Source organism: Ceratotherium simum, chromosome 7 (genome assembly GCF_057802395.1).
Source record: "Ceratotherium simum simum isolate JZ-2026a chromosome 7, ASM5780239v1, whole genome shotgun sequence".
Lineage (NCBI taxonomy): Eukaryota > Metazoa > Chordata > Mammalia > Perissodactyla > Rhinocerotidae > Ceratotherium > Ceratotherium simum.
Genome location: NC_141906.1, coordinates 23,219,167 through 23,243,660, shown reverse-complemented (window position 1 = coordinate 23,243,660; position 24,494 = coordinate 23,219,167). Strand labels below are relative to the sequence as shown.

The following is a 24,494-nucleotide window of genomic DNA, read 5'->3' as shown; positions in this document are numbered from 1 at the left end:
TGATAGGGAGATTGCAGAAGGCCTCAAAAGTGACTTCTGAGCAGAGATTTGAAGGACAGGTAGGAGGTAACTTGAAAGAGGGCAAGCATTTTGGTAGAGGCAATATCATGCATGAAAGTATGATATATTCAGAGAATAAGCAGTTTCTATGAAGGGGGGCAGCACATAATGGTAGGAGGAGGCTGAGAGGTGGCTGAGACTGGGCCATAGGCCTTTGTGTCATGATATAAGTCTGGATTTTATCCAGCAAAGGCAATGGTGAGTCACTGTAATGCTGGTTGACATCAGTGTTTTTCAAAAAGCAGGTTATAATCCATTAATGAGTTGTAAAATCAATTTAGTGAATTGAGACTACCATTTTAAAAAAGTGAACTAGAAAAGAGTAGACAATATTAGTGTGCATCATTTTTGTAAAGGTAAATAATGTTTTGTGATGCTTTTGTTTCAATTATGTATATATATATGTGAATATTTTGTTCTGATGTAAAATGTTTTTTGATCTGTGGGTCATAGTAAAAATATTTTTGATAAACACTAAAGGTTTAATGGTAGAAATTAATATATCAGATTACTTTTGGTAGCAATTAACAGAAAACCCAGGCTCAAATGGGAATAATCACTAAAGAATATTATTACTATATAGTTTCTTTTAGTTGTTCTGACCCGTCATTCTCAGTGTCACCTTCAGCCTAAAGCCACTTCCCTGTGGCACTCAGAATAACATGCTACCTTATTCTTATCCAGCAGAGTAGAGCCTGGATCCTCACTGCCTCAAATTAGTTTAGGCCTGTCTATCCCTGAAGCCATCAATAGCAAGGGGATGAAAATACTGACTGCCTTAGACTAATGTGGGGTGGATGTTTGGGAACCAACCCACTGTATGGAACTGTAATGCAATGTGGTAAATTCAGTGCATTATGGAAATATTGTTGCTGCCCCTAGATTCACAAAATAATAAACCTAGGTGTGAGGATGGTCAGAGGAGCCACCCAGGAGATGCCAAAAGTTTGTTTACAGGTTAGGTAGGTAAAAGGGGGCGGTTCTCTGCGTAGTAAAGACTGCATGAACAAAAGGTGCTAAGGGGAGCTGTGCATAGGGACACAGTCAAAATGAGGCCTTCCATGCTTCTGGAGCATAAAATTAGACGCAAGAGAAGTAGCCGGGGTAGTGAGCAGATGCCTAGTCATGAGGGGAGTCATGGTAAGGAATCTGGAGTCTTTCTCCATAGGAAAGAAGCCACTGGAGATCAAGCAGGGAGTTAAGATATCAAATTTCTATCACTATGGCTGCGGTATGGAGGGAGGCACTTTAGGAGGCTGTTGCAGTAATCTAGGATAGAGATGTCTTGGATTTCAGACTAGGGAGAGGTGACTGCAGACTTGGGAAACATTATGGAAATAAAATCAACATGACCTGTTAATTTGACTGTAGAAGATGAGTGTAAGGAAAGAGTCCCTGGCTTTTGTAGTTGTCTCCCTCTGGATATTGGGCTTACACTGTCATTGATCTGTTGAGGATAGACTAAGTTCATTATCTTTTGAAGGGAGTGAGCATAATTTTGTCAGCCTTGAGTAAAGAACTGGAACCCGAAGCAGAGAAACTTTCAAAGTAAAGATGGAATTCCAATTTATCTGGGCCCCTCTCTTGGGGGTTTGGAATTTATTAAAGAGGTGCCTAGACGGATTTGAGGGCATATTCCACCAACTGAGGGGAAAAAATCATCATTTATAGGCCAGATTAGTAAAAACCGATACATTGTTTATTTCCCTTGTGTTACCCCTGAGCCTTTAGTAAATGTTGTAGGATTCATGTACTCTTATTTGGGCCAAAATATTAAAGGGGACCCAGTGTCCCTTGAGGTCACTGTGGCATTGGGAGTGGCCCATTAGATTGTGAGCTCCTTCATGGCAAAGTTGTTTCTTTTCATCTCTGTATCTCTAGCATCTAGCCCAAGGCCTAACATGTGGCAAATACTTGATAAAGATTGTATCCCTAGTGCCTAAAATGATGCTGGGTACTAGCAGATGCTTAATAAGCACTTAGGGAACCGCTGAAAGCCCCAAAGGGAGGTACATTTCTGGGGGCTAAGAGGAAAAGCTGTGAAAGTCCAGCCATAACCCACTTACTACCAATACTTAGAGATGTGGTTTTAATTTTAAGCAAAGTGCTTTCTCAAGGAGTCAAGGATGACTCCAAGATATCTAGCTAGGTGGATGTTCATGTCAAGAAAACAGGAAGGGGATGAATTTTTGGGGGTTAAGATTCAGAGTTACAGGTTTATTCAATAAATGCTTTGAGTGTCTACTATATATTACTCAAAATATGTCAGACAGAGCTTTCTGGCAATAGTGTGAAGGAGAAATTGGAGTAGAGAGAAAGAGATCGAGAATCCTGTTGGGAGAAAAGTCTCAGGCTAGAGTGGCTGCATTGAAATGGCACCAGAATAGCTATGTCACTGAAGCTCATATCTATTTGCCAGACCAGTGACCACTCCACCCTCACCCTTATTATCTCAGACAATGGATAGATTTGGTGAGCCAAATACACTCTGAAGGTCCAACCTAACACAAAATCTCTTCTTTCCACTCTACTAGGGATATGAGACTGTCAGGCGCTGCTATCAAGTGTTCCCGCAGGGATGACAGCTCCCAGTCTTCCCACGACTACCACCCTGTCAAGCCTCTGAGCCTGAGGGATGGGCAGCTTGGCTGGGCCAAGTCTGGCTTCACAGTAATTAGTAGATATAAAGGAGCTTCCTACTTCTCATATGCTCTGGCCATTCTGAAGCCGGATTTCCCTTTTCTGAGTTCCCAGAGTTCACAACAATAAAAACTTCCAGGAAATTCCCAGTAGGTTTAACTTCCTAATCCTCCTCCCACTTCAACCCTCTCCTTGACACCCCCCTACCCCCCGCCCCCCAGGGGAAGGAGCTTATCCTGGAGTCCAATATCCTCTGCTGAATGCTTCTACCCCCTTGGCCAGGATGGTGGTACATCTGAGTTCTCAGGTCCTCTCCTCTGAGGCCCATTCAGGGCTTGAGGGGAACACGTGAAGGTAATATGTGATCCTGCGTAGAAACAGAGGAATGGTTGTAGTGTTCCCTGAAGGTTCCTAGGGTACCAGATTATATGGAAGGTTCACTTCTAGATGTTCACTTTCCTATCCCTGTCAGGAAGTAATCTTTCTCTAAGAAATCCCAGGGGCTCAGTCTCTAGATGTCAAAACTCAATCACCTTTGGGGGCGAGTTTGGAATTACAGGACACACGCTCCATATAAACTGGCATTAAGAAAAACAAAACTGTGCGAATCAAACACAACCCAGATAAGAGCCAGAAACACACGCTGTGAATTTACTAGCCTACAGAGACTGAGCATTTGGCTAGTTTTCATTCTCCAGAAATCCCAAGGAGAGAAAAAAATCAGTTTACACGTATTCATACAAGGAATTTTATCTGTTGTGCAGAGAGAGGGTTTTCTGGCTCCCAGAAGGTTCTGGGCTCCATTAAGTTGTCCATTTTACAACTTGAGCTCCAGTTCTTCTCAGAAATTAAAAGTGCTCCAAAGGCCTGTGATCACGGCACTGATGAGTGCCATACACCCTTGGGCTCCAGTTAAATCCCTGGTGTTTGAGCTGTGTGGGAGCTGTGGATGCTTGCTTTCTGGTCCTGCCGCAGCCCCTGCAGCAGCTGGTTCAGGAGCGTAAGGTTGCTGTCCCTGCGAGGCAGGGGCAGAGGTGGGAGGCCGTTCCCTTTATACTCGATCACCGCCATCTTGGCCCGATCCTGTTCACTCCGATTTGGGATCTGCAGCATTCTCGTGTAGCCCCCATTCTGACCTTGGTATCGAGGGGCCAGTACTTGAAACAGCTTTGGGATCAAGTCTTTCTCCTAGACGGGGAGAGTTATCCAGGAGAGAGCAGAGTCAGGCACCACTGCAGACACATTTAACTTTGAGCACTCCCAACGGCAGGGTACAAACACACACACATAGACCTCCCCGACCCCATAATGTGGCAGACTCAAAGTTACACAGGGGGGTCAGTCACAGGCAATTATGCAGATTCATAGTCACATCGAATTCAACTAATTCACACACATGTCTAATTTGGTTCACAACATTTGTCCACAAGTGAGTACTTAGCTTCATTCTGCCCAGTCCCCCTTACTCTAATAACCCCTCTCCCTCAGGGAGCAAAGGATAAGATTTGGGAGGCAGACAGGATGCACTCACCGTGAGCCAGAAGTCAGCCATGCGCATGGCTCGTTCGTTGGTGTCTCCCAGCTTCCCATAGTCGATGAGCTGTGAGGACACAACATCACTGATCCAACCCGAGCAAGAAACGAGGCGCCAATCTTGCTCCTCTAATGCCAGACTGCAACCCATTCATTCTACTAGCAATGCATCTCTCTAATTCAAGCCACCCCTAACTCCGCGGCCATCACCAGTCTGCCATTTAAGGCGCCGGAGGAGTGGGCTCAGCTCAGGACACCAGGGAATTCAGACCTTGGGCAGGACTTACCAGGGCGGACCCCGCCCCCTCAGGCCAGACCCGCTCGCAGGACCAGATGGTCCCGCCCCTCACCTTCTCGGCGTAGCCTCTCATCTCGTCCACGCGCGCCCATGACGCCTCGATGCGTTCGTGTCGCACCAGTCCCGTGAGCAAGTTCCGCAACATGTGGATGCGGGACTCGGGACCAAGACCCAGGCGGCGGAATACGCGGCCATGGGAAATGGCAGTGGCGACCGACAGCCGCATGTCCACAGCTTCTCCCCGCCCTTGTGAGGCCGGAACTGGAAACTAGACGGGAGACGCTACGGAAAGGCCACTTTAAGAGGACGCATGCGCCGTAGCTAGGCGCGTGGAGGACGTGTTTGCGCATGAGTATCAGAGCCTGCCTCGTTGGCAACCTGGGGGAGGGCGGAGAAGCGGTGTTGACCTCTTTCGGAGGAGGCGAGCTGGGCGGCCTTCGGGCGCCACGCCGCCGCGATCGCTCCCTGTCGGGCCAGGGAACCCGGCGCCCCCTAGCGTGGGATGAGCCAGCCGTCGGGTTTCTCTCGTGCTGCGTCAGTGTCCTGCGGCCTGCAGGGCTGTGGGAAGCCCCGCCGCGGAGCCTGCTGGGAAAGTGAGTATCTGAGGCGGGGCGCCCGGAGGGGTCGGGGTCTCGTAGTCGGCCTCTCCCCGCGCGGCGACTGGCCTCCGTGTCAGACCCTCTGAGCGAGTCACTTTTTAACAAAATTATTTTCAGTAGTAGTGGTGAAATGGAACGGATAACGATAATGCTTGAAACGCAGATAGTGAAAATTTTCTTTTGTTCAAGTACATATTGTCGTCCCAGTTAAAGAAAAATTACAGCGCTCAAAGGAAGCGTAATGGATTAATATTTTTTAATTACGTCACTTTTTTTTTTAAAGAGAGAAAGCATACCAACGTATTTGTGTGTTAATGTACAATAACGTAATTTCTGTTTTTGAGCCTTAACATCTGCAAATTTGCAATGACTGTCGAAATTGCTCCTTGCTCTGCGTTGAATTGTGTTCCCCCTAAAGGATATGTTCAGTCCTAACCTCCCCAATCTCCTCCACCCGCCCCCCTCAACCTCCCAGTATGACCTTATTTGGAAACAGGGTCATAGCAGATGTAATTAGTTAAGATGAGGTCGTATTGGACTAGGGTGGACGCTTAATTCAAAGTGACTGGTGTCCTTGTGTCCTTCTAAAAAGAACACATGTGGAGAAACAGAGTCAGGCATACAGGGTGAAAACACAGACACTGGGAGAACTCTGACCGAGAAGGCAGGGGTTAGAGTTATGCATTTGCCAGCCGAGGATCGCTGAGGATTTCCAGCGAACACCGGAAGCTAAGAGCAAGGTATGGAACCGATTTTTCCCCAGATCCTTCAGAGAATGCATGGCCTAGCTGACGCATTGATTTTGGACTTTTGGCCTTCAGACCTAGGAGACATAAATTTCTTTTGTTTTAAGCTGCCCAGTTTGTGACACTTTGTTTTATAAGCCCTGGGAACCTAATACAGTCCTCTTTACATATTCGTTTTCAATAGATAGCATTCTTAGATTTGTTACACTGTGTTCACTCATAGGGTGATCAGAGAACACTTCTTGTTAATTTTAAATTTGAAAAGTTTGTTTCATCTGAAGCAACAGATGTAGAAACAGGGAAAGTCTTAAATATACGGATATGTAGGCAGAGATTTATACAAATCACATTTCACAATAAATTCTAGGAATTACAATATTGTCCGTGTTCTTATTTCTTTGGGATCAATACTTGTAGCTTTCAATCATCTCCACAATTAAAAATTTCACTAAAACATTGTCATCAGAAAATTCATCATAAATTTCTGTTGGTAAAAACTATTTCTATTGGTGAAGATTTTCATCTTTGCAAAAGTCAGAGAAAATGTACATTGACACTGACATTATTTTGATCTGTTGCTTTAGAAGGAATGTCCGCTTGGTGAAAACATACAGCCTCAAACATTATCCTTCTTTATTTTTTTGGCGGTACAAGACCATCATCTCTTGTCTCTTTTTCTGGCAGTCTTCAAAATTGGATTCTTTTTTTTTTTTTGTGAGGAAGATCAGCCCTGAGCTAACATCCATGCTAATCCTCCTCTTTTTGCTGAGGAAGACCAGCTCTGAGCTAACATCTATTGCCAATCCTCCTCCTTTTTTTTTTCCCCCAAAGCCCCAGGAGATAGTTGTATGCCATAGTTGCACATCCTTCTAGTTGCTGTATGTGGGACGCGGCCTCAGCATGGCTGGAGAAGTGGTGCGGCGCTGCGTGCTCGGGATCCGAACCCCGGGCCTCCAGTAGCGGAGCACGCGCACTTAACTGCTAAGCCACGGGGCCGGCCCTGGATTCTTTTTTCTATGTCAATTTGTGTACATTTTGTTGTTGCATAGTAATGGCTTTCTCCACAGTTTCTGTGGGCTAGTGTTCAAGGAACAGTTTTAAACCGTGATGTTTTACTGTATGTTGTTCAAGCCTTATTTTGGCTATTGCAAGTATTTTTGTGTCTGATCTCACCTGAAATTTCACATTCATAAAAAAAGATAACTCAGAAAAGTCTCGTACAACTAAAACTGTTTTCTTTTTATTTTTTTTGAAGATTGGCCCTGAGCTAACATCTGTTGCCAGTCTTCCTCTTTTTTCTCCCCAAAGCCCCAGTACGTAGTTGTATATCTTAGTTGCACATCCATCTAGTTCCTCTACGTGGGACACCGCCACAGCATGGCTTGATGAGTGGTGCGTAAGTCCGCACCCAGGATCCGAACTGGCAAACCCTGGGGCCGCTGAAGCAGAGCACGAGAACTTAACCGGTGTGCCACTGGGCTGGTCCCAAAACTGTTTATTTTAAATTTACTGTGTTAGAAGCTGAGCTATGTTCTACCAGAAGGGTTGGAGTCCCAAAATGCACCTGAAGTGAACTTGAAAGATCATAAATTCTTATGAATTTACTATGAAAGGTAATATATCTTTGTGTAACTGATAGTTCTTCAAATTAACTTCCATGTAGAATAAAACATTTTTTAGTGGATTAGTTTAAAGAAGTGATAATTTGAAGCCTACATTTGTATTATTATAACTCAGTAGTAACTATAGCAATTGTTTAGAACTTAGACCAACAAAAGACTTTTGTTTGAGGGTTAGTGTATCACTAACACTGTTTAACATTGTTGTGCAAGGAGATAAATATCAGATTGACTTTTAGTTAGTTTTATTACTATTTTAAAATTCTTTACAGACAATTCACCTCCTTATGCTTGCATTGGGACACACTGCTCTCACCTCCTGACCCTTGGTACCCACTGGCTCTGAGTGTCCAATTGAGCCACCAGGGAAAGTGCTCAAATGGATCTGGGCGTTCTTGGTGAGCCAGGATTTGGAGTAACTCTGGTGAGAGTCCAGGTTGAACTCCTGAGGAGGTATTGGTAGTGACTATAGTTAGTCTGGCAGAGGTGAGGAAAGTGGTCCCAAGAATGTTCTGGGAGGCAGCTGAGGAGGAAAGATCCCAGCTTATAGAAAAATTTTATATATACAATTTTATAGCTTATGCTAGGGGAAGGGAGTTAGACACACTACTGCAGAGAACCCCTGTGTGATGTTGTTGATGAATGAATAAGAAAAGTTAAAATATTGAGGTACATGAGGAAGCCATTTGGTTTAAAACTAATTCAGCCTGACCTTGTTTTTTGGAATGGCCTGACATGAGTTGTACATCTGCTTTAAACATTTACAATATCCCACAGCAAAGAATGATGCCTTTAAAGATAGGGATGTGTGCCTCTGCCCATAGCAGCATTTCTTTAAAGATAAGCATTTCTTCCCAGAAACTAAGGGTCAAACTGACCTACTGTGTACATCTTGTGACCACTGAGCTGCTGACCAGTGACCTGCTATACTCATCTTGTGACCCCTGACCTGCTGTGCTAGCAAAACATTTTGCTACTATAGTAAAAGGAGATATTCCTGTCATATTTGATGTATGTTCCTTGTTCTGAGATGGTATATAACTATGCTGTACACTTCACTTCTTTGGAGAGCTTCCTTTTTTGGGTGAAGCTGTTCTCCTGGGCTATATGGTCCTCAGATAGGCTCATATAATAAACTCAGCCCAATTTTGATTTATAGATTATTGATTATTTGCATTGACATTGTGATATAATAAATATGTATTTGGTCTTCATCCCAGTTAGTGGCACAGAGCTCCAAAAACCCTTGGAAGTTCCAAGGTGATAGGGATGAAGGAGTGTCTTTCCTTATTCATGATAAGTCCCTTTCAACCATACCTGAGTTTATGCTAATGAGGTGACTCTTGGAGAATGGGGGCTGGTTACCAGAGGAACCAACCTTGTGATGAGAGTGATTAGAACTTTCAGTACCCCCCACCCCACCCTCTGTGTCTCCTCCTGGGAAGGGAGAGATTGGAGATTGACATGATCACCAGTGACCTAATGATTTAACCAGTCAGGCCTCCAGAAAAACCCTAAACAATGGGGTTTGGAGAGCTTCTGGGTTGGTGTACACATTGAGGTGCTGGGAGGGCATGGAAGCTCTGCACCCCTTCCTACATACCTTGCCCTATGCATCTCTTCCATTTGGCTGTTCCTGAGCTGTGTGCTTTCTATAAACCATAATAGTAAGTAAAGCACTTTACTAAGTTTTGTAAGCCATTCCAGCAAATTATCAAACTTGAGAGAATTGTGGGAACCTCCAATTTATAACCATTTGGTTAGAAATACTGTATAGGTGACAACCTGGGACTTGCAATTGGCGTCTGAAGTGGGGGACTGAGTCCTTAAGCTGTGGGGTCTGTGCTAACTCCTGGAAGTTAAATGTCTGAAATGAATTATAGGACACTTTGTTGGTGTCTGCAGAGAATTGGAGAATCACTTGGTGTGGAAAACCCACATATTTGGTGTCAGAAGTGTTGTGAGTACAGGAACAAGCTTTTTCCTTTACCCTGAATGACTACATCCTATTCTGCTGAACCCTCCATGAAGTGGTGTTCTGGGAGCCAACTCAGGGAGCTCAGCAAGTGCTCAATCAGGGATTTAGTGGTGTTGGGGGAAAGCAATTGTCGATTGGAACCCAAGCCAACTTTGGTTCTATTTCTAGAATCCTGAAGGTCTAGAAGTATCTTAGGAACTTGCTCTTTCTTGATATCTTTTTACTCTCAGGTCAGAGTTTTAACAACTCTCTGGATCCGATGTTCTGGGAAGGATTGGCCAAAGACAGAGCCTGTCTCTGGTGTCAGATGGAATTGTGATCATATTAGGCTCAGTTAAAATAGTTTTTCACAATTAGAATCACTAGGATATTGAAGAAAACAGTAAATAAAACACATCTCAAATGAAAACAAGAAACCTTGTAAGCAGTTGAATTTAGGAAAATGAGTTCCTGATCTATATGCAGCTAAAGTTGAGGTAGTCCCTGACTGTGGAGGGACATGAGTTTGGATAGAAATCAGCCTAACCCTCTCTGGTGATGTTTCCCTCTGGAAATGATGACTAGCTGTTTCCAACTTGGCTTACTCTCTTCATGTGGTGTTCTTTCCCCTCCCTGCTTCATTTCCTTGTATTATTAGTGAGATGCACTGCCTGCTGCTGAGATTATAAGGTCCTTCAAGGTCAGAGAAGGACTCTGACTCATGCATCCCATCTCCCCTCTCTTCTCCTCCACCTCCAACTTAGTGCTGTGATTTCTTTTCCTAAAGTCTTTTGATACAAGTTTGTAAAAAAGAGAATTTTGTGTTTTTTTGTTTGTTTGTTTGTGACCCTTGATGATTTCACCTTTACTTAGTAAAAGGTCACAGAGAAAGGGATGTACTGTGCAGAGGTATAATTAGTAAGATATTTGGTGTTGAGATGTGATGGAAGCTAGCTAACAAGCAATGTATCTAGCCACACAGTAAATTCTCAATAACTATCTATCAAACAAAAGACAAGGGGGAGGATAAACAATTGTTCTGAGTCTAAATTATTAAGATTTCTCCGGCTCACTTCTTCCTATGAGCGTGAAGTCACACTTGTCACTGACATTTGCTATTTGCAAAGCATCTGACTTGCTTTTGCTTTAAGTCCTTTCTCTCACCCTAGCTGACATATTTCTTCACACTGGGAGTTGGTTGTTTTTTTTTAACTTACCGTTTTAGAAACTCTTGAACCACATAGAAGTTGGACAGTAGAAACATCAGAGGAGACAATAGCTGTAAACTGGATCCATTTGGAAGGAGCCTTGCTGTTTAGCCAGTCCAAGGGTTTTAAACTGTTTTTGTGCTTTTTGACCAAGACTTACAAATCCTATTTTTCTGAAAATGTTTTTAAATGTGTAAAATAAATTATAAAGGATTAAAAAGGAAATCAATTATACTGAAACATCAAAATATTTTAAAAAACACTCCAAATTGGTAAGATTGTAGTATGTGCTTTTTTCTTTTTTTTTTTTGAGAGGTGAGAAGATTGGCCTCTGAGCTAACATCTGTTGCCAATCTTCCTGTTTTTGCTGAGGAAGATTAGCCCTGAGCTAACATCTGTTCCCATCTTCCTCTATTTTGTATGTGGGACGCCACCACAGCATGGCTTGATGAGTGGTGCATAGGTCCGTACCCAGGATTCAAACCTGTAAACTCTGGGCTGCCGAAGCGGAGCACGCAAACTTAACCACTATGCCACCGGGCCAGCCCCTGTAATATGTGCTTTTTAACTAACACATTAAATAACAAGACCTACCTAGTGGTATGTTTAATAAGGACTTTGGTTTTTCAAAGTAGTAATGAACGTGAATGATATTTGGAGGTATTCATATCAACTGTAATTTGATACAAAAATATCTTTGATTTCCACTAATACTATTGTGGTTTGCTGCCTATGCACAAATTGAAGAAAATGCTACATTTCAGTAACAGGTCAGTAAAGGCATTTTTTTTCTCCTCCAAGTTCATGGACCCCTTGAGTTTTATTCATTGACCTCTTGTATATCTGTGACCTCCAGCTTAAGAATACCTGATTTATTGTGCAAGTGAGGAAACTGAGGAAGGCTCCTGTGGAAAAAGTGACAAGAGCTCTGTTGACGCAAAATAATTAATAACCATTCTATAGATGAGAAATAAGGTGAGTTTACTTGAGACAGAGTGAGGATTATAACCTGGGAAGGCCTTAGAAAGTGAAAGCATTCCTGAGAAGCATGGTTTTCAGTACAGTCTTATATCTTTTTAGAACAACATACATTAAACACACCCAGGATACATTTTTATCAAATTTTCAAAGAGGTATTCAATTGCAAATTAGCAAGTCAACATGACCCTGATGTCAGGAAAGGGACTAATCCGGGCGTTACCAATAGGATGTTACCAACAGGGCGTAGCAGGGGAAGTATGCGTTCTTATCTTGAGAGTGTATTCTTCACTTTAATGGTTGAGCAGATGTACAATGTATGTTTGATAGGCCATAAGTCAGGCTTTTTAGTTCAAGCTGAATCAGTTTTGAACCCAGATAGTTACCCCATATGCCTCAATATGTGAAATTCTCTTGTCAGCTCTATTCTTGGAAAGAGAAGAACAACATTTGAATTCCAGTGTAGCTCAGTAATGAGCATCAAGTCAGCACCTCCACCCCCACCCCCAGTTTCTTTCATTATTCAGTTAGTGTGTATTGAATTACTACGTACCAAGCACTGGACTAGGCACTGGGGACTCACTGGATAACTGTTCTTGTAAGGTATGTAATCTAGTGAGGAGTTAAACATTAAACGTATAGAAATATGTTTACAAGCTTAGAAAGGGATAATATGGGTTTTTGTGAGGATATGTAATGGAAGAAATTCGGAGAAGTCTTCTCTGAGGAAATGGTGTCTAAGCTGGGACCTGAAGGATAACAGGAGATAGCTAGATGAAAAAGTAGGGGAAGGGTGTTCTGAGTGAAAGAAATGGCATGTTTGAAGGCCCAGAAGAAAAAGCATGGGGCATTTATGGAATGGAGAAAATTTCCCTGTGGCTGGAGGGGAAAGAGTGCGTGTAAAGTGGTGAGCATTAGGCTGGAGTGAGGCATGGGCCAGATTGTGCATGGCCATATGAATAATTTTAACAATTTAGGCTCTGTCTTTTTTTTTTTTAATTCTATCTGATTTTTTTTTCTTTTCTTTTCTTTTTTTTGGTGAGGAAGATTGGCCCTGAGCTAACCTCTGTCAATCTTCCTTTTTTTTGCTGAGGAAGATTAGCCATGAGCTAACATCTGTGCCCATCTTCCTTAATTTTGTATATGGGATGCTGCCACTGCATGGCTAGATGAGCAGTGCATAGGTCCGTGCTGGGATCTGAACCTGCGAACCCCGAGCGGCTGAAGAAGAATGCGTGAACTTAACCACTATGCCACTGGGCAGGCCCCTAAACTCTGTCTTAAAAGCAGTAGGAAGCCACTGTAGTGTTTTAGGTAGAGGAATGACAAGATGAGATTTGCATTTTAAATAGATCTCTTTAGTTTAGAAGCGAGCAAGAGTAGAGTCAGAAAAATCAGTTAAGAAGTTTTTATAGTGTAGATAAGAAGATGGTGACTTAGAAGAGGTAGATGGGCTGGCCCTGTGGCTTGGTGGTTAAGTGCACGCGCTGCGATGCTGGTGGCCCGGGTTCGGATCCCGGGTGCGCATCGAGGCACCACTTCTCCGTTCATCCTGAGGCCGAGTCCCGCATACAGCAACTAGAAGGATGTGCAGCTACGACATACAACTATCCACTGGGGCTTTGGGGGGAAAAAATAAAATAAATAAAATCTTAAAAAAAAAAAAAAGGAGAGGTAGAGATTCACTTATTCCTTCAACAAATATTTATTGCATATTTGCAAGGTCCTGACAGGAAACAGCACATTCGAATTATGTAAGACGTGGGTTGGATTTACAAAAAGGACAAGGGCCATCTGAGCTAGCAATACTGGAGCCATTGCCGTATTTAGGCCTGACGGGGCAAGGGTGGGGAGGAATTCCTGGAAGCTGGAGAGGGTAGCTCTAAGATGGGAGAGATACAAGGTAAAGGGAGATACATGGTGGTGGTGGTGGGGGTAATGTGCAGGACAGGAAGGGACCTAGGGGAATCAGTAACCAGAACTCATTCTCCTTTTTCCTATGATCTTTTGCTGGTGCTTCCCATTGACTGAACCCATCCAAATGCCAGAGGGCAGTGGGGCCCAGGGTCAGGGTACAGACCAGGGCAGAGAATGATGGAGAGTATATCTAGGGAGGCAAACAGAAAATATCCAACACAAATAATGAAAAAAAACCACACCCAGTTCCTGCATTCATAGGGTTTATAGTCTAGGAAAGCTGTCTTTAACCAAAGTATGCACATTCCTGAGGGTGTGTCACCCAGAGAAGTCTCTAAAACGTTTTACATGTGTAATGCTTTGTTTTTAAGTGGTACTTGCTTGTAGGAATCAAGGCAGAACATGGCCAGATGGCCACACTGCAGAACCAGTCCAAACCAGAAAGGTCCAAGATGGCATTGGGGTGCCCTGAGCAGAAGGAAACGTGTGCGAAAGGTGCTGTGTGCAAGAAGGGAAGATCTGCGCGTGCCCCAAGTGCCCCTGCCCCAAGGAATGCCACAGAGACCCCTCCGCCTTCACATCCCATTAGAACCCTGCTCACCTTCCCTTCAGGGAGAAGGTGTTTTAGAACACGAGCTCTGCCTCCTCCATTTGTTGATCAACAAATAAAGTTTCTGTTCTGCTATTCCAAACTCAGTCTTATGCTATTGGCTCGAGCGGCTCCAGGCAAAAGGACCCACTTGTGGGTCACTGGTCCATTAGGGCTCTGTAACAGGTACACAGTGATTTTGCAGGAAATACACATGTATGGATAATTTTAAGGTAATTTCTACCAGGTCCTCAACTTCCGTATGTCTCTTTTCTAAAAGTGATCTGCCCAAGAACAAGTCTATAGTAGAAATAACATTTTGGTTCTTCTTCCCCACCTCACATTTCACATTGACTCGTCTTGTTTTAAAAAAGAAAGCCATTTCTTTTGCCCATCTTGAATCTTACTATGGTACATTGTCCGCAGAGTAAAAAAAAAAATCTATCTAATCTATCTTCAAATTAGAATATTTAAGATTTATAAAAATCATGCTGTGAAATAATCTTCTACAAAATGTGTTATCTCCACATTTGCATTAATTTCAGTGAGAAAAAGCTTAATGAGTATTTTCATTCACTTATGTCTCAGTTGACTATTACATATAATTTCAGGACTTAGGAGCAGAAAATTTTATATTTATTTCCAATAGTTTAATGTTGCGCCTAAAAGGAAAAGCAATATATGTTGAAGGTAAATTAATTGTGAACATTTATTCAGACTCATGGGAGAAATGTTTTCATTAGCTTTTCTAAAAAACAGCTTGATTGAAATAAAATTTGTATATCATAAGGTTCTTTCATTAGGTTTTGACCAAGGTTTGGATACTGCAGATGCATATCACTTTTTTCCCTTGGGCTGAAGTCGTTTACTTGTCGTTTTCCAACTAATTCTCTGGGCATTTATTCATTCCTGCTATTTATTTAAGAGATTTAGATTTACTTGAATATGTTGCTGATTCTACTGTAAATAATGCCTTACACAACAGTAATTAGTATAGTTTTTTAAGCCCTGTACTTCCAAGTGGCCCAATACCGTCTTTTCTTTTTGCTGTTAATCTCCGCTGAATTCAGTCTCATTTTAGCTTTGGGTTTTATTCATCTAGGGATAGATGGACTAATTAAAAAACCCTGCCCCATCCATTTCCTCAGATGATGTATTTTCAGTAAAAATTTTATTCTTTATTTTTAAGACATCACAAATTTGTAAAATATTTTGTTTTACTTTGTCGTGTGCTAACAAAAATGGAAATGATAACTGAATCCATAAGTAATCAATTGACACTTAAAATTCAATTTTATATGCATATTTTCATGGCAGAGAAGCCATGTACGCAACATGTATAACTGACCAAGGGCTTGCACACAGAATATGTAAAGAACTATAAAATCAATATAAAATGAGAATAGACAGAAGACTTGGGCAGGCACTTTATAAAAGTGAATATCCAAATAGTCGATAAAACATGAAAAGATGCACAACCTCATTAGTAATCAGAGAAATGCATATCAAAACTATATTGAGATAGTGCTGCATATTCCAGAACAGCTAAGATTAAGAAGACTGATAATACGAAGTGTTGGTGAGTATGAGAAGCAACTAGAACCCTCATACGTTGCTAGGGTAAGGGTATAAAATGGTACAGCCACTTTAAAAATTGGTTGGTATTCTCCACTGCAGTTGAAGATACATATACACGCACTATGACCCAACAGTTCTAGTACATACCTAATGGAGTTGTGTGTATATATGCAACAAAAGACGTGTGCAAGAATGCTTCCAGAAGCACTATTTAAAATATCCCCAAGATGGAAACAACCCAAATGTCCACCAATAGTATAACGGATAAACAAATTGCAATATGGTCATATAGTGGAATAGTATACAATTATGAAAATTAACTAACCACAGCTACATTTAGTAACATAGATCTCACAAACAATGTTGACTGAAGGAAGTCAGACACAAAACATATACACTGTATCATTCCAATTGCCTGGTCAAAAACAGAGCTAATCTACAGTGTTGAATCTCTGGAGTAGAGAGAGTATAGTGATTAAAAGAGGGCATGGTGAGATGGTGGTGGGGTGAGATTCTGGGATATTGGTAATGTTCTATAACTTGGCCTAGATGATGGTTACCTCAGTGTGTTTGTTTTGTGATATTTCATGGAGATATATGCACACAATCTGCATACTTTTTTAGTATAACTGTTAAAAAAAAGTATTTTTAGTATTTCAGTTAAAAAAAGTAAAAAAAAAAGTCACATCTTTTTTTCTTTTTTTATTGGTCTTAATAGTTTATAACATTGTGAAATTTTAGTTGTTTATTATTGTTTGTCAGTCACCATATAAATGCCTCCCTTCACCCCTTGTGCCCACCCCCAACCACCTTGCCCCTGCTAACCACCATGCAGTTCTCTCTGTCCATGTGTTAGTTTATATTCCACATATGAGTGAAATCATACGGTGTTTGTCTTTCTCTCTCTGGCTTATTTCGCTTAATATAATACCCTCCAGGTCCATCTATGTTGTCGCAAATGGGACAATTTTGTCTTTTTTATGGCTGAGTAGTAGTCCGTTATATATATATATACCACATCTTTTTTATCCAGTCGTCACTCGAGGGATTCTTGGGTTGCTTCCACTTCTTGGTTATAGTGAATAATGCTGCAATGAACATAGGGGTGCATAAGCCTCTTTGGATTGTTGACTTCAGGTTCATTGGATAGATACCCAGTAGTGGGATAGCTGGATCATAGGGTATTTCTATTTTTAATTTTTTGGGGACTCTCCATACTGCATAGAGGCTGCACCAGTTTGCATTCCCACCAGCAGTGATTGAGGGTTCCTGTTTCTCCACAACCTCTCCAACATTTGTTGTTTTTTGTCTTGGTGATTATAGCCATTCTAATGGGTGTAAGGTGATATCTTAGTGTAGTTTGATTTGCATTTCCCTGATGATTAGTGATGTTGAACATCTTTTCATGTGCCTATTGGCCATCTGTACATTTTCCTTGGGAAAGTATCTGTTCATATCCTCTGCCCATTTTTTGATCAAGTTGTTTGTTTTTTTGTTGTTCAGTTATGTGAGTTCTTTACATATTATGGAGATTAACCCCTCGTCTGATATATGATTTGCAAATACTTTCTCCCAGCTTATGGGTTGTCTATTCACTTTCATTCTGGTTTCATTTGCCTTGTAGAGGCTCTTGAATTTGATAAAGTCCCACTTGTTTATTTTTTCTTTTGTTTCCCTTGTCTGAGTAGACATGGAATCCGAAAAGATCCCTTTATGACTGATGTCAAATAGTGTATTGCCTATATTTTCTCCCAGGAGTTTTATAGTTTAAGGGCTCACCTTCAGGTCTTTGATCCATTTTGAGTTAATTTTGGTGTATGGCAAAGGAACGTGGTCTACTTTCATTCTTTTGCATGTGGCTGTCCAGTTTTCCCAGCACCATTTATTTATTTATTTTTATTTTTTCCTTTGTGACTGTCATTTTATTTTTTTGTGTGTGAGTTTTAATTTTTTTTTTATTGTGGTAACATTGGTTTATAATAGTGTATAAATTTCAGGTGTACATCATTATACTTCTATTTCTGCATAGATTACATCATGTTCCCCACCCAAATACTAGTTACAATCCATCACCACACACATGTGCTTAATCATACCTTTCGCCTTCCTCCCTCCCCTCTTCCCCTCTGGTAGCCACCAATCTAATCTCTGTCTCTGTGTTTGTTTGTTTGTTGTGTTTATCTTCTACTTATGAGTGAGATCACATGGTATTTGACCTTCTCCCTCTGACTTATTTCGCTTAGCATAATACCCTCAGTGTCCATCCATGTTGTCACAAATGGCTGGATTTCGTTGTTTCTTATGGCTGAGTAGTATTCCTTTGTGTATATGTACCACATCTTCTTTATCCATTCATCCCTTGATGGGCACTTAGGTTGCTTACAGTCTTGGATTTGTGAATAATGCTGCAGTGAACACAGGGGTGCATGTATCTTTACTCATTGGTGTTTTCACGTTCTTTGGATAAATCCCCAGCAGTGGAATAGCTGGATCATATGGTAGTTCTATCCTTAGTTTTTTGAGGAGTCTCCATACTGTTTTCCATAGTGGCTGCACCAGTTTGCACTCTGACCAGCAGTGTATGAGAGTTCCCTTCTCTCCACATCCTCTCCAACACTTGTTTCCCGTCTTGTTAATTATAGCCATTCTGACGAGCATGAGGTGATATCTCATTGTAGTTTTGATTTGCATTTCCCTGATAGTTAATGGTGTTGAACATCTTTTCATGAGCCTATTGGCCATCTGTATATCTTCTTTGGAGAAATGTCTGGTCAGGTCTTTTGCCCATTTTCCAGCACCATTTATTGAAGAGAGTTTCCTTTCTCCATTGTATGCTTTTAGCTCCTTTGTTGAAGATTAGCTGTCTATAGATGTGTGGGTTTTATTTCTGGGCTTTCAAGTCTGTTCCATTTATCTGTGTGTCTGTTTTTGTACCAGTACCATGCTGTTTGGATTCCTATCACTTGGTAGTATATTTTGAAGTCAGGGATTGTGATGCCTCCAGCTTTGTTCTTTTTTCTCAGGAATGCTTTAGTTATTTGGGGTCTTTTATTTTTCCATATGAATTTTAGTATTCTTTTTCTATTTCCATGAAGAATGTCATTGGGATTCTCACTGGAATTGCATTGAATCTGTAGATTGCTTTAGGTAGTATGGACATTTTAACTATGTTTATTCTTTCAATCCATGTGAATGGGATGTCTTTTCACTTCTTTATGTCACCATCAATTTCTTTCAATAATGTCTTATAGTTTTCATTGCATAGGTCTTTCACCTCCTTGGTTAAATTTATTCCTAGATATTTTATTCTTTTCGTTGCAGTTGTAAATGGCATTGTCATCTTGAGTTCTCTTTCTGTTAGCTTGTTATTGTAGAAATGCAACTGATTTTTGTAAGTTGATTTTGTACCCTGCAACTTTGCTGTAGTTGTTCATTATTTCTAGTAGTTTTTCGATGGATTCTTTAGGGTTTTCTATATATAAAATCATGTCATCTGCAAACAGCAAGAGTTTCACTTCTTCATTGCCTATTTGGATTCCTTTTTCTTGCCTAATTGCTCTGGCCTAAACCTCCAGTACTATGTTGAATAAGAGTGGCAAGAGTGGGAACCCTGGTCTTGTTCCTGTTCTCAGAGGGATGGCTTTCAGTTTTTTCCCGTTGAGTATGATGTTGGCTGTGGGTTTGTCATATATGGCCTTTATTATGTTGAGGTGCTTTCCTTCTATACCCATTTTGATGAGAGTTTTTATCATAAATGGATGTTGGATCTTGTCAGATGCATTTTCTGCATCTATTGAGATGACCATGTGGTTTTTATTCTTCATTTTGTTACTATGGTGTATCACATTGATTGATTTGCAGATGTTGAACCATCCCTCTGTCCCTGGTATAAATCCCACTTGATCATGGTTTATGATCTTTTTAACGTATTACTGTATTTGATTTGCCAATATTTTGTTGAGGACTTTTGCATCTGTGTTCATCAGCGATATTGGCCTGTAATTTTCTTTCTTTGTATTGTTCTTGTCTGGCTTTGGTATCAGGGTGATGTTCGCCTTGTAGAATGTGTTATGAAGTGTTCCATCTTCCTCTATTTTTTTGAATAGTTTGGTAAGGATAGGTATTAAATCTTCTTTGAATGTTTGGTAAAATTCTCCAGAAAAGCCATCTTGTCCTGGACTTTTATTTTTTGGGAGGTTTTTGATTAATGTTTCAACCTCTTTACTTGTTATTGGTCTATTCAGATTCTCTATTTCTTCTTGATTAGTTTTGGGAGGTTGTATGAGTCTAAGAATTTATCCATTTCTTCTAGATTATACAATTTATTGGCATATAGTTTTTCATAGTATTCTCTTATAATCCTTTTTATTTCTGTGGTATCTGTTGTAATTTCTCCTCTTTCTTTTTTTTTTCCCCCAAAGCCCGAGTAGATAGTGGTACGTCATAGTTGCACATCCTTCTAGTTGCTGTATGTGGGACACGGCCTCAGCATGTCCGGAGAAGCGGTGCGTTGGTGCGCGCCCGGGATCCGAACCTGGGCCGCCAGTAGCAGAGCGTGCGCACTCAACCGCTAAGCCACAGGGCTGGCCCTCCTCTTTCACTTCAAATTTTATTTATTTGAGCCTTCTCTCTTGTTTTCTTGCTGAGTCTGGTTAATGATTTGTCAATTTTGTTTATCTTCTCAAAGAGCCAGCTCTTTGTTTCCTTGATTCTTGCTACTGTTTGTTTTTGGTTTCAATTTCATTTATTTCTGCTCTAGTTTTTATTATTTCCATCCTCCTGCTGACTTTGGGCTTTGTTTGTTCTTCTTTTTCTGGTTCTGTTAGGTGTAGTTTGAGGTTGCTTATTTGGGATTTTTCTTGTTTGCTCAGTTTGGCCTGTCTTGCTATGAGTTTCCCTCTCAGGACTGCTTTTGCTGCTTCGCATAGGAGTTGGTATGGCATATTTTCATTTTCATTTGTCTCTAGATATTTTTCGATTTATCCTTTAATTTCATCAGTGATCCCTTTGTTGTTCAGTAGTATGTTGTTTAGTCTCCACATCTTTGTCACTTTCTCAGTTATTTTCTTGTAGTTGATTTCTAGTTTCATAGCATTGTGGTCGGTAAAGATGCTTGTTATGATTTTAGTCTTTGTGCCTTGTTTCCCAACATATGGTCTATCCTTGAGAATGTTCCATGTGCACTTGAGAAGAATGTGTAGTCTGCTGTTTTTGAATGGAGTGCTCTGTATATGTCTATTAAGTCCATCTCATCTAGTTTTTCGTTTAACTCCACTATTTCCTTATTGACTTTTTGTCTGGATGATTTGTCCATTGATGTAAGTGAGATGTTAAAATCCCCTACTATTATTGTATTGTTGTTAACATCTCATTTTAGGTTTGTTAATAGTTGCTTTATGTACTTTGGTGCTCTTGTGTTGGGTGCATATATATTTATAATTGATATGTCTTCTTGGTGGAGTGTCTCTTTTATCATTATATATTGCCCCTCTTTGTCTCTCATTACCTGTTTTATCTTGAAGTCTACTTTGCTATAAGTATGGCAACACCTGCTTTCTTTTGTTTTCCATTAGGCTGGAGTATTGTCTACCCTCCTTTCACTCTGAGCCTGTGTTTGTCTTTAGGGCTGAGATGTGTTTCCTGGAGGCAGCATATTGTTGGGTCTTGCTTTTTAATCTATCCTGCCACTCTGTGTCTTTTGATTGGAGAATTAAATCCATTTACATTTAGAGTGATTATTGATATATGAGGCCTTAATGTTGCTATTTTTTCACTCATTTTCTGGTTCTTTTGCATTTCCTTCATTTCTCGTCCTGTGTGTTTCAGACTACCAATTCAGTTTGGTAGTTCTGTATGATGACTCTTTTAGTCTTCTTTTTATTTATTGTATGTGACTCTGTTCTGATTATTGGTTTAGTGGTTACCTTGAGGTTTGTATAAAAAATCTCATGGGTGAAATAGTCCATTATCTGATGACCTCTTATTTCCTTAGCCTAAGTTGACTCGATCCCTTCCCTCTTCTGCTTCTAAGTTATTATTGTCACAACTTATTCCATCTTGTATTGTGAGTGTGTGTTTAAAGTGATGAGGTTATATTTATTTTTGGTGTCTTCCTTCCTTTAATCTTTGATTTTTATAATTGAGTGTTGGCTGACCTATTCTGACAGAGAGCTGCAATTTTTCTGATTTTGTCTACCTATTTTTCTCCTTGCTTGAAGCTTTGTATCCCCTTTCTCTTTTTTTTCTCAGGCATAAGGGCCTTCTTGAGCATTTCTTGTAGTGGAGGTCTCATGGCAATGAACTCTCTTAGCTTTTGGTTACCTGACAAAGTTATTATTTCCCCATCATATTTGAAGGATATTTTCATTGGATAGAGTATTCTTGGCTGAAAGTTTTTGTCTTTCAGAATTTTGAATATATCATTCCAGTCTCTCCTAGCCTGTAAAGTTTCTGTTGAGAAATCTGCTGACAGCCTGATGGGAATTCCTTTGTATGTTATTTATTTTTTTGTCTAGCTGCCCTTAATATTGTTTCTTTGTCATTGACTTTTGCCAGCTTTACTACTATATGCCTTGGAGAGGGTCTTTTCATGTTGATATATTTAGGCGATCAATTGGCTTCATTCACTGGTATTTCCAGCTCCTTCCCCAGATTTGGGAAGTTCTCAGCTATTATTCCCTTGAACAAGCTCTGTGTTCCTTTTCCCCTCTCCTCTCCCCCAGAAATACCTATAATGCTTATGTTGCATTTCCTAATTGAGTCGGATATTTCTTGGAGAATTTCTTCATTTCTTTTTAGTCTTAGTTCTCTCTCCTCCTCTATCTGGAGCATTTCTGCATTCCTGTCCTCAATAATGCTAATTCTTTCCTCCATATTGTCAGCTCTGTTCTTTAAAGATTTCAGATTTTCCTTTATCTCCTCTATTGTGTTCTTCATCTCCAACATTACTGATTGGTTTTTCTTCATGGTTTCAATCTCTTTTGTGAAGAAATATCTGATTTCATTGAATTGTCTGTCTGTGTTTTCTTGTAATTCATTGAGCTTTTTTATCATAGCTATTCTGAATTCTATGTTGTTTAGGTTATAAATTTCTGTGCCTTCAGGACTGATTTCTGGGTGCTTGTCATTTTCCTTCTGATCTGGAGATTTAATATATTTTTACATCATGCCTGCTGATATTGGCTTGTTTTTCCTCATCCTAAAAATATCTGGTTGCAGTTTCCACCTGCCACCACTGGGTGGGTGTCAAGGGCTGTGTATTCTGAGCCCACTGTGATCCATGGGCGTTCTGGCCAACCGGTTGTGCTGAAGCACTGGCCGTGCAGCGGGGAGGGGCTCTCTCTTTTGCCTGCCGGATCTCAGGGGCTTCTTGTTCTTCCTTCACTATCTGCTCTCCTGGGGTGCTCAGATGTTGATGGCACCCCTGCAACAGTTCCATCTCCTCTGTGTGGGAATTTCCCACAGGCTGTGAAGGAACTTGGAGAGCAATGGTTTTCCCGAAGAGGGCTGCCCCCCGCCCCGAGCTGTGCAGGCACGGAGTCACAGATCGAATGGGGAGGGAGAGGATGTCTCCTTACCTCTCCCCACTTCCTCCAGGGGTTCCAGCACCTTCATCTTCATCTAGATGTACTGTTGTGTGGGTCTCTCAGATGTTTTTTATGTTGTGTCAGTGCCCTTTATTGATATGCGAATGTCATTTTTCTTGTGTCTTGTTGGGAGAGAGTCTATGGGGAAAGCTCACTCTGTCATGATGATGATCTAGCCACATCTTTTATAGCCTTCCAACTCACTAGGACTTATGTCTCTCTGGGTGGGTGTATTGATGAATAAAGACACCCCCCACAAGATATCCACATCCTAATCCCCAGAACCTGTGAATATGTTGCCTTACATGGCAAAAAGAACTTTGTAGTTGTGATTAAATTAAAGATCTTTCAATGGGGAGAGTAGCCTGGATTATCCAGGTGGGCCCAATGTAATCATAGGGTCCTTATAAACGGGAGGCAGGAGAGTCAGAGGTAGAGCAGCATGAAAACAACTTCACTGGCTATTGATGCCTTTGAAGATGGAAGAGAGTCGTGAGCCTAGGAATGTGGGCAGCCCCTAGAAGCTGAAAAAGGCAAGGAAACAGACTTTCCCCTAGAGCCTCCAAAAGGAATGTGGCCCTGCCACATATGTTTAGCTTCATAAGACCCAATTTTGGACTTTACACCTCCAGAACTGTAAGATAATTAATCCTGTTTTAAGCCACCAAGTCTGTGGTAGTTTGTCAGCAGCAATAGGAAACAAATAGTGAGTTACACATTGCACCTGTCAGAGTACATTGCACATAATGGGGTGCTGTGTGAATGTGTATTGAATGAATGGTCAAGCTTCCAAAATGTCTGATTCTTAATTATGATGACGGGATTTTAGAAATAAATAAGGATGTTTTTGTGAGAATTCAAGACCAGTATGATGTGATGTGACCAGGCAGTTTTCTTCCGGTGTCTCTCCCTCTAATCTTCAAACCTCTTCAACCTTTCCAGGCTGAAGGTCTGGAGGTGAAGTGAGAAAAACACAGGCTTTGTAGTCATCAGACACAACAAAACTGGGGATGAAGATGTGGATGAAGAAGGCATGATTAGGGCTTTTCCTTAGTCCATCAGAGGCATTCATTTGTTAACAGGGAGATTAGAATTTTTTACAGAGGAATGTAGAAAGAAATAAGACTGAGGTAATATTAGTCTTTGATATCCAAAATGGATTTTGCCATGTATCAGCTTTAGGACT

At 41.0% G+C, this 24,494-nt stretch overlaps 2 protein-coding genes across 3 annotated transcripts in view; one reads left to right on the top strand and one right to left on the bottom strand.

Moving 5' to 3' along the window:
• Positions 1 to 3,324: 3,324 nt before the first annotated feature.
• Positions 3,325 to 4,807, bottom strand: MRPL17 (mitochondrial ribosomal protein L17). The gene is made up of 3 exons (XM_004418378.3): positions 4,584 to 4,807; positions 4,232 to 4,300; positions 3,325 to 3,888 (listed from the first exon to the last, which is right to left on the bottom strand). The coding sequence occupies exons 1-3, from the start codon at positions 4,755 to 4,757 to the stop codon at positions 3,613 to 3,615; spliced, it is 519 nt and encodes a 172-aa protein (XP_004418435.1). The 5' UTR covers positions 4,758 to 4,807; the 3' UTR covers positions 3,325 to 3,612.
• A 72-nt stretch (positions 4,808 to 4,879) lies between these two features.
• Positions 4,880 to 24,494, top strand: part of LOC147916583 (uncharacterized) — a 171,760-nt gene continuing 152,145 nt past the window's right edge. Inside the window, exon 1 of one of the 2 annotated variants that reach the window (XM_087433281.1) lies at positions 4,880 to 5,124. In XM_087433281.1, the coding sequence (XP_087289407.1) occupies positions 4,880 to 5,124 (245 nt within the window). The remainder of the gene's footprint in view (positions 5,125 to 24,494) is intronic. The other variant, XR_015552675.1, reaches the window with a different exon arrangement.

What these genes read in the sequence shown, in the direction of transcription:
- MRPL17 (XM_004418378.3), bottom strand. Translation starts at nt 4,757, where the DNA reads ATGCGGCTGTCGGTCGCCACTGCCATTTCCCATGGCCGCGTATTCCGC. An exon ending in TGAGAGGCTACGCCGAGAAG is followed by an intron (nt 4,301 to 4,583) that starts GTGAGGGGCGGG and finishes GTGTCCTCACAG; the next exon opens with CTCATCGACTATGGGAAGCT. An exon ending in TGGCTGACTTCTGGCTCACG is followed by an intron (nt 3,889 to 4,231) that starts GTGAGTGCATCC and finishes CTCCCCGTCTAG; the next exon opens with GAGAAAGACTTGATCCCAAA.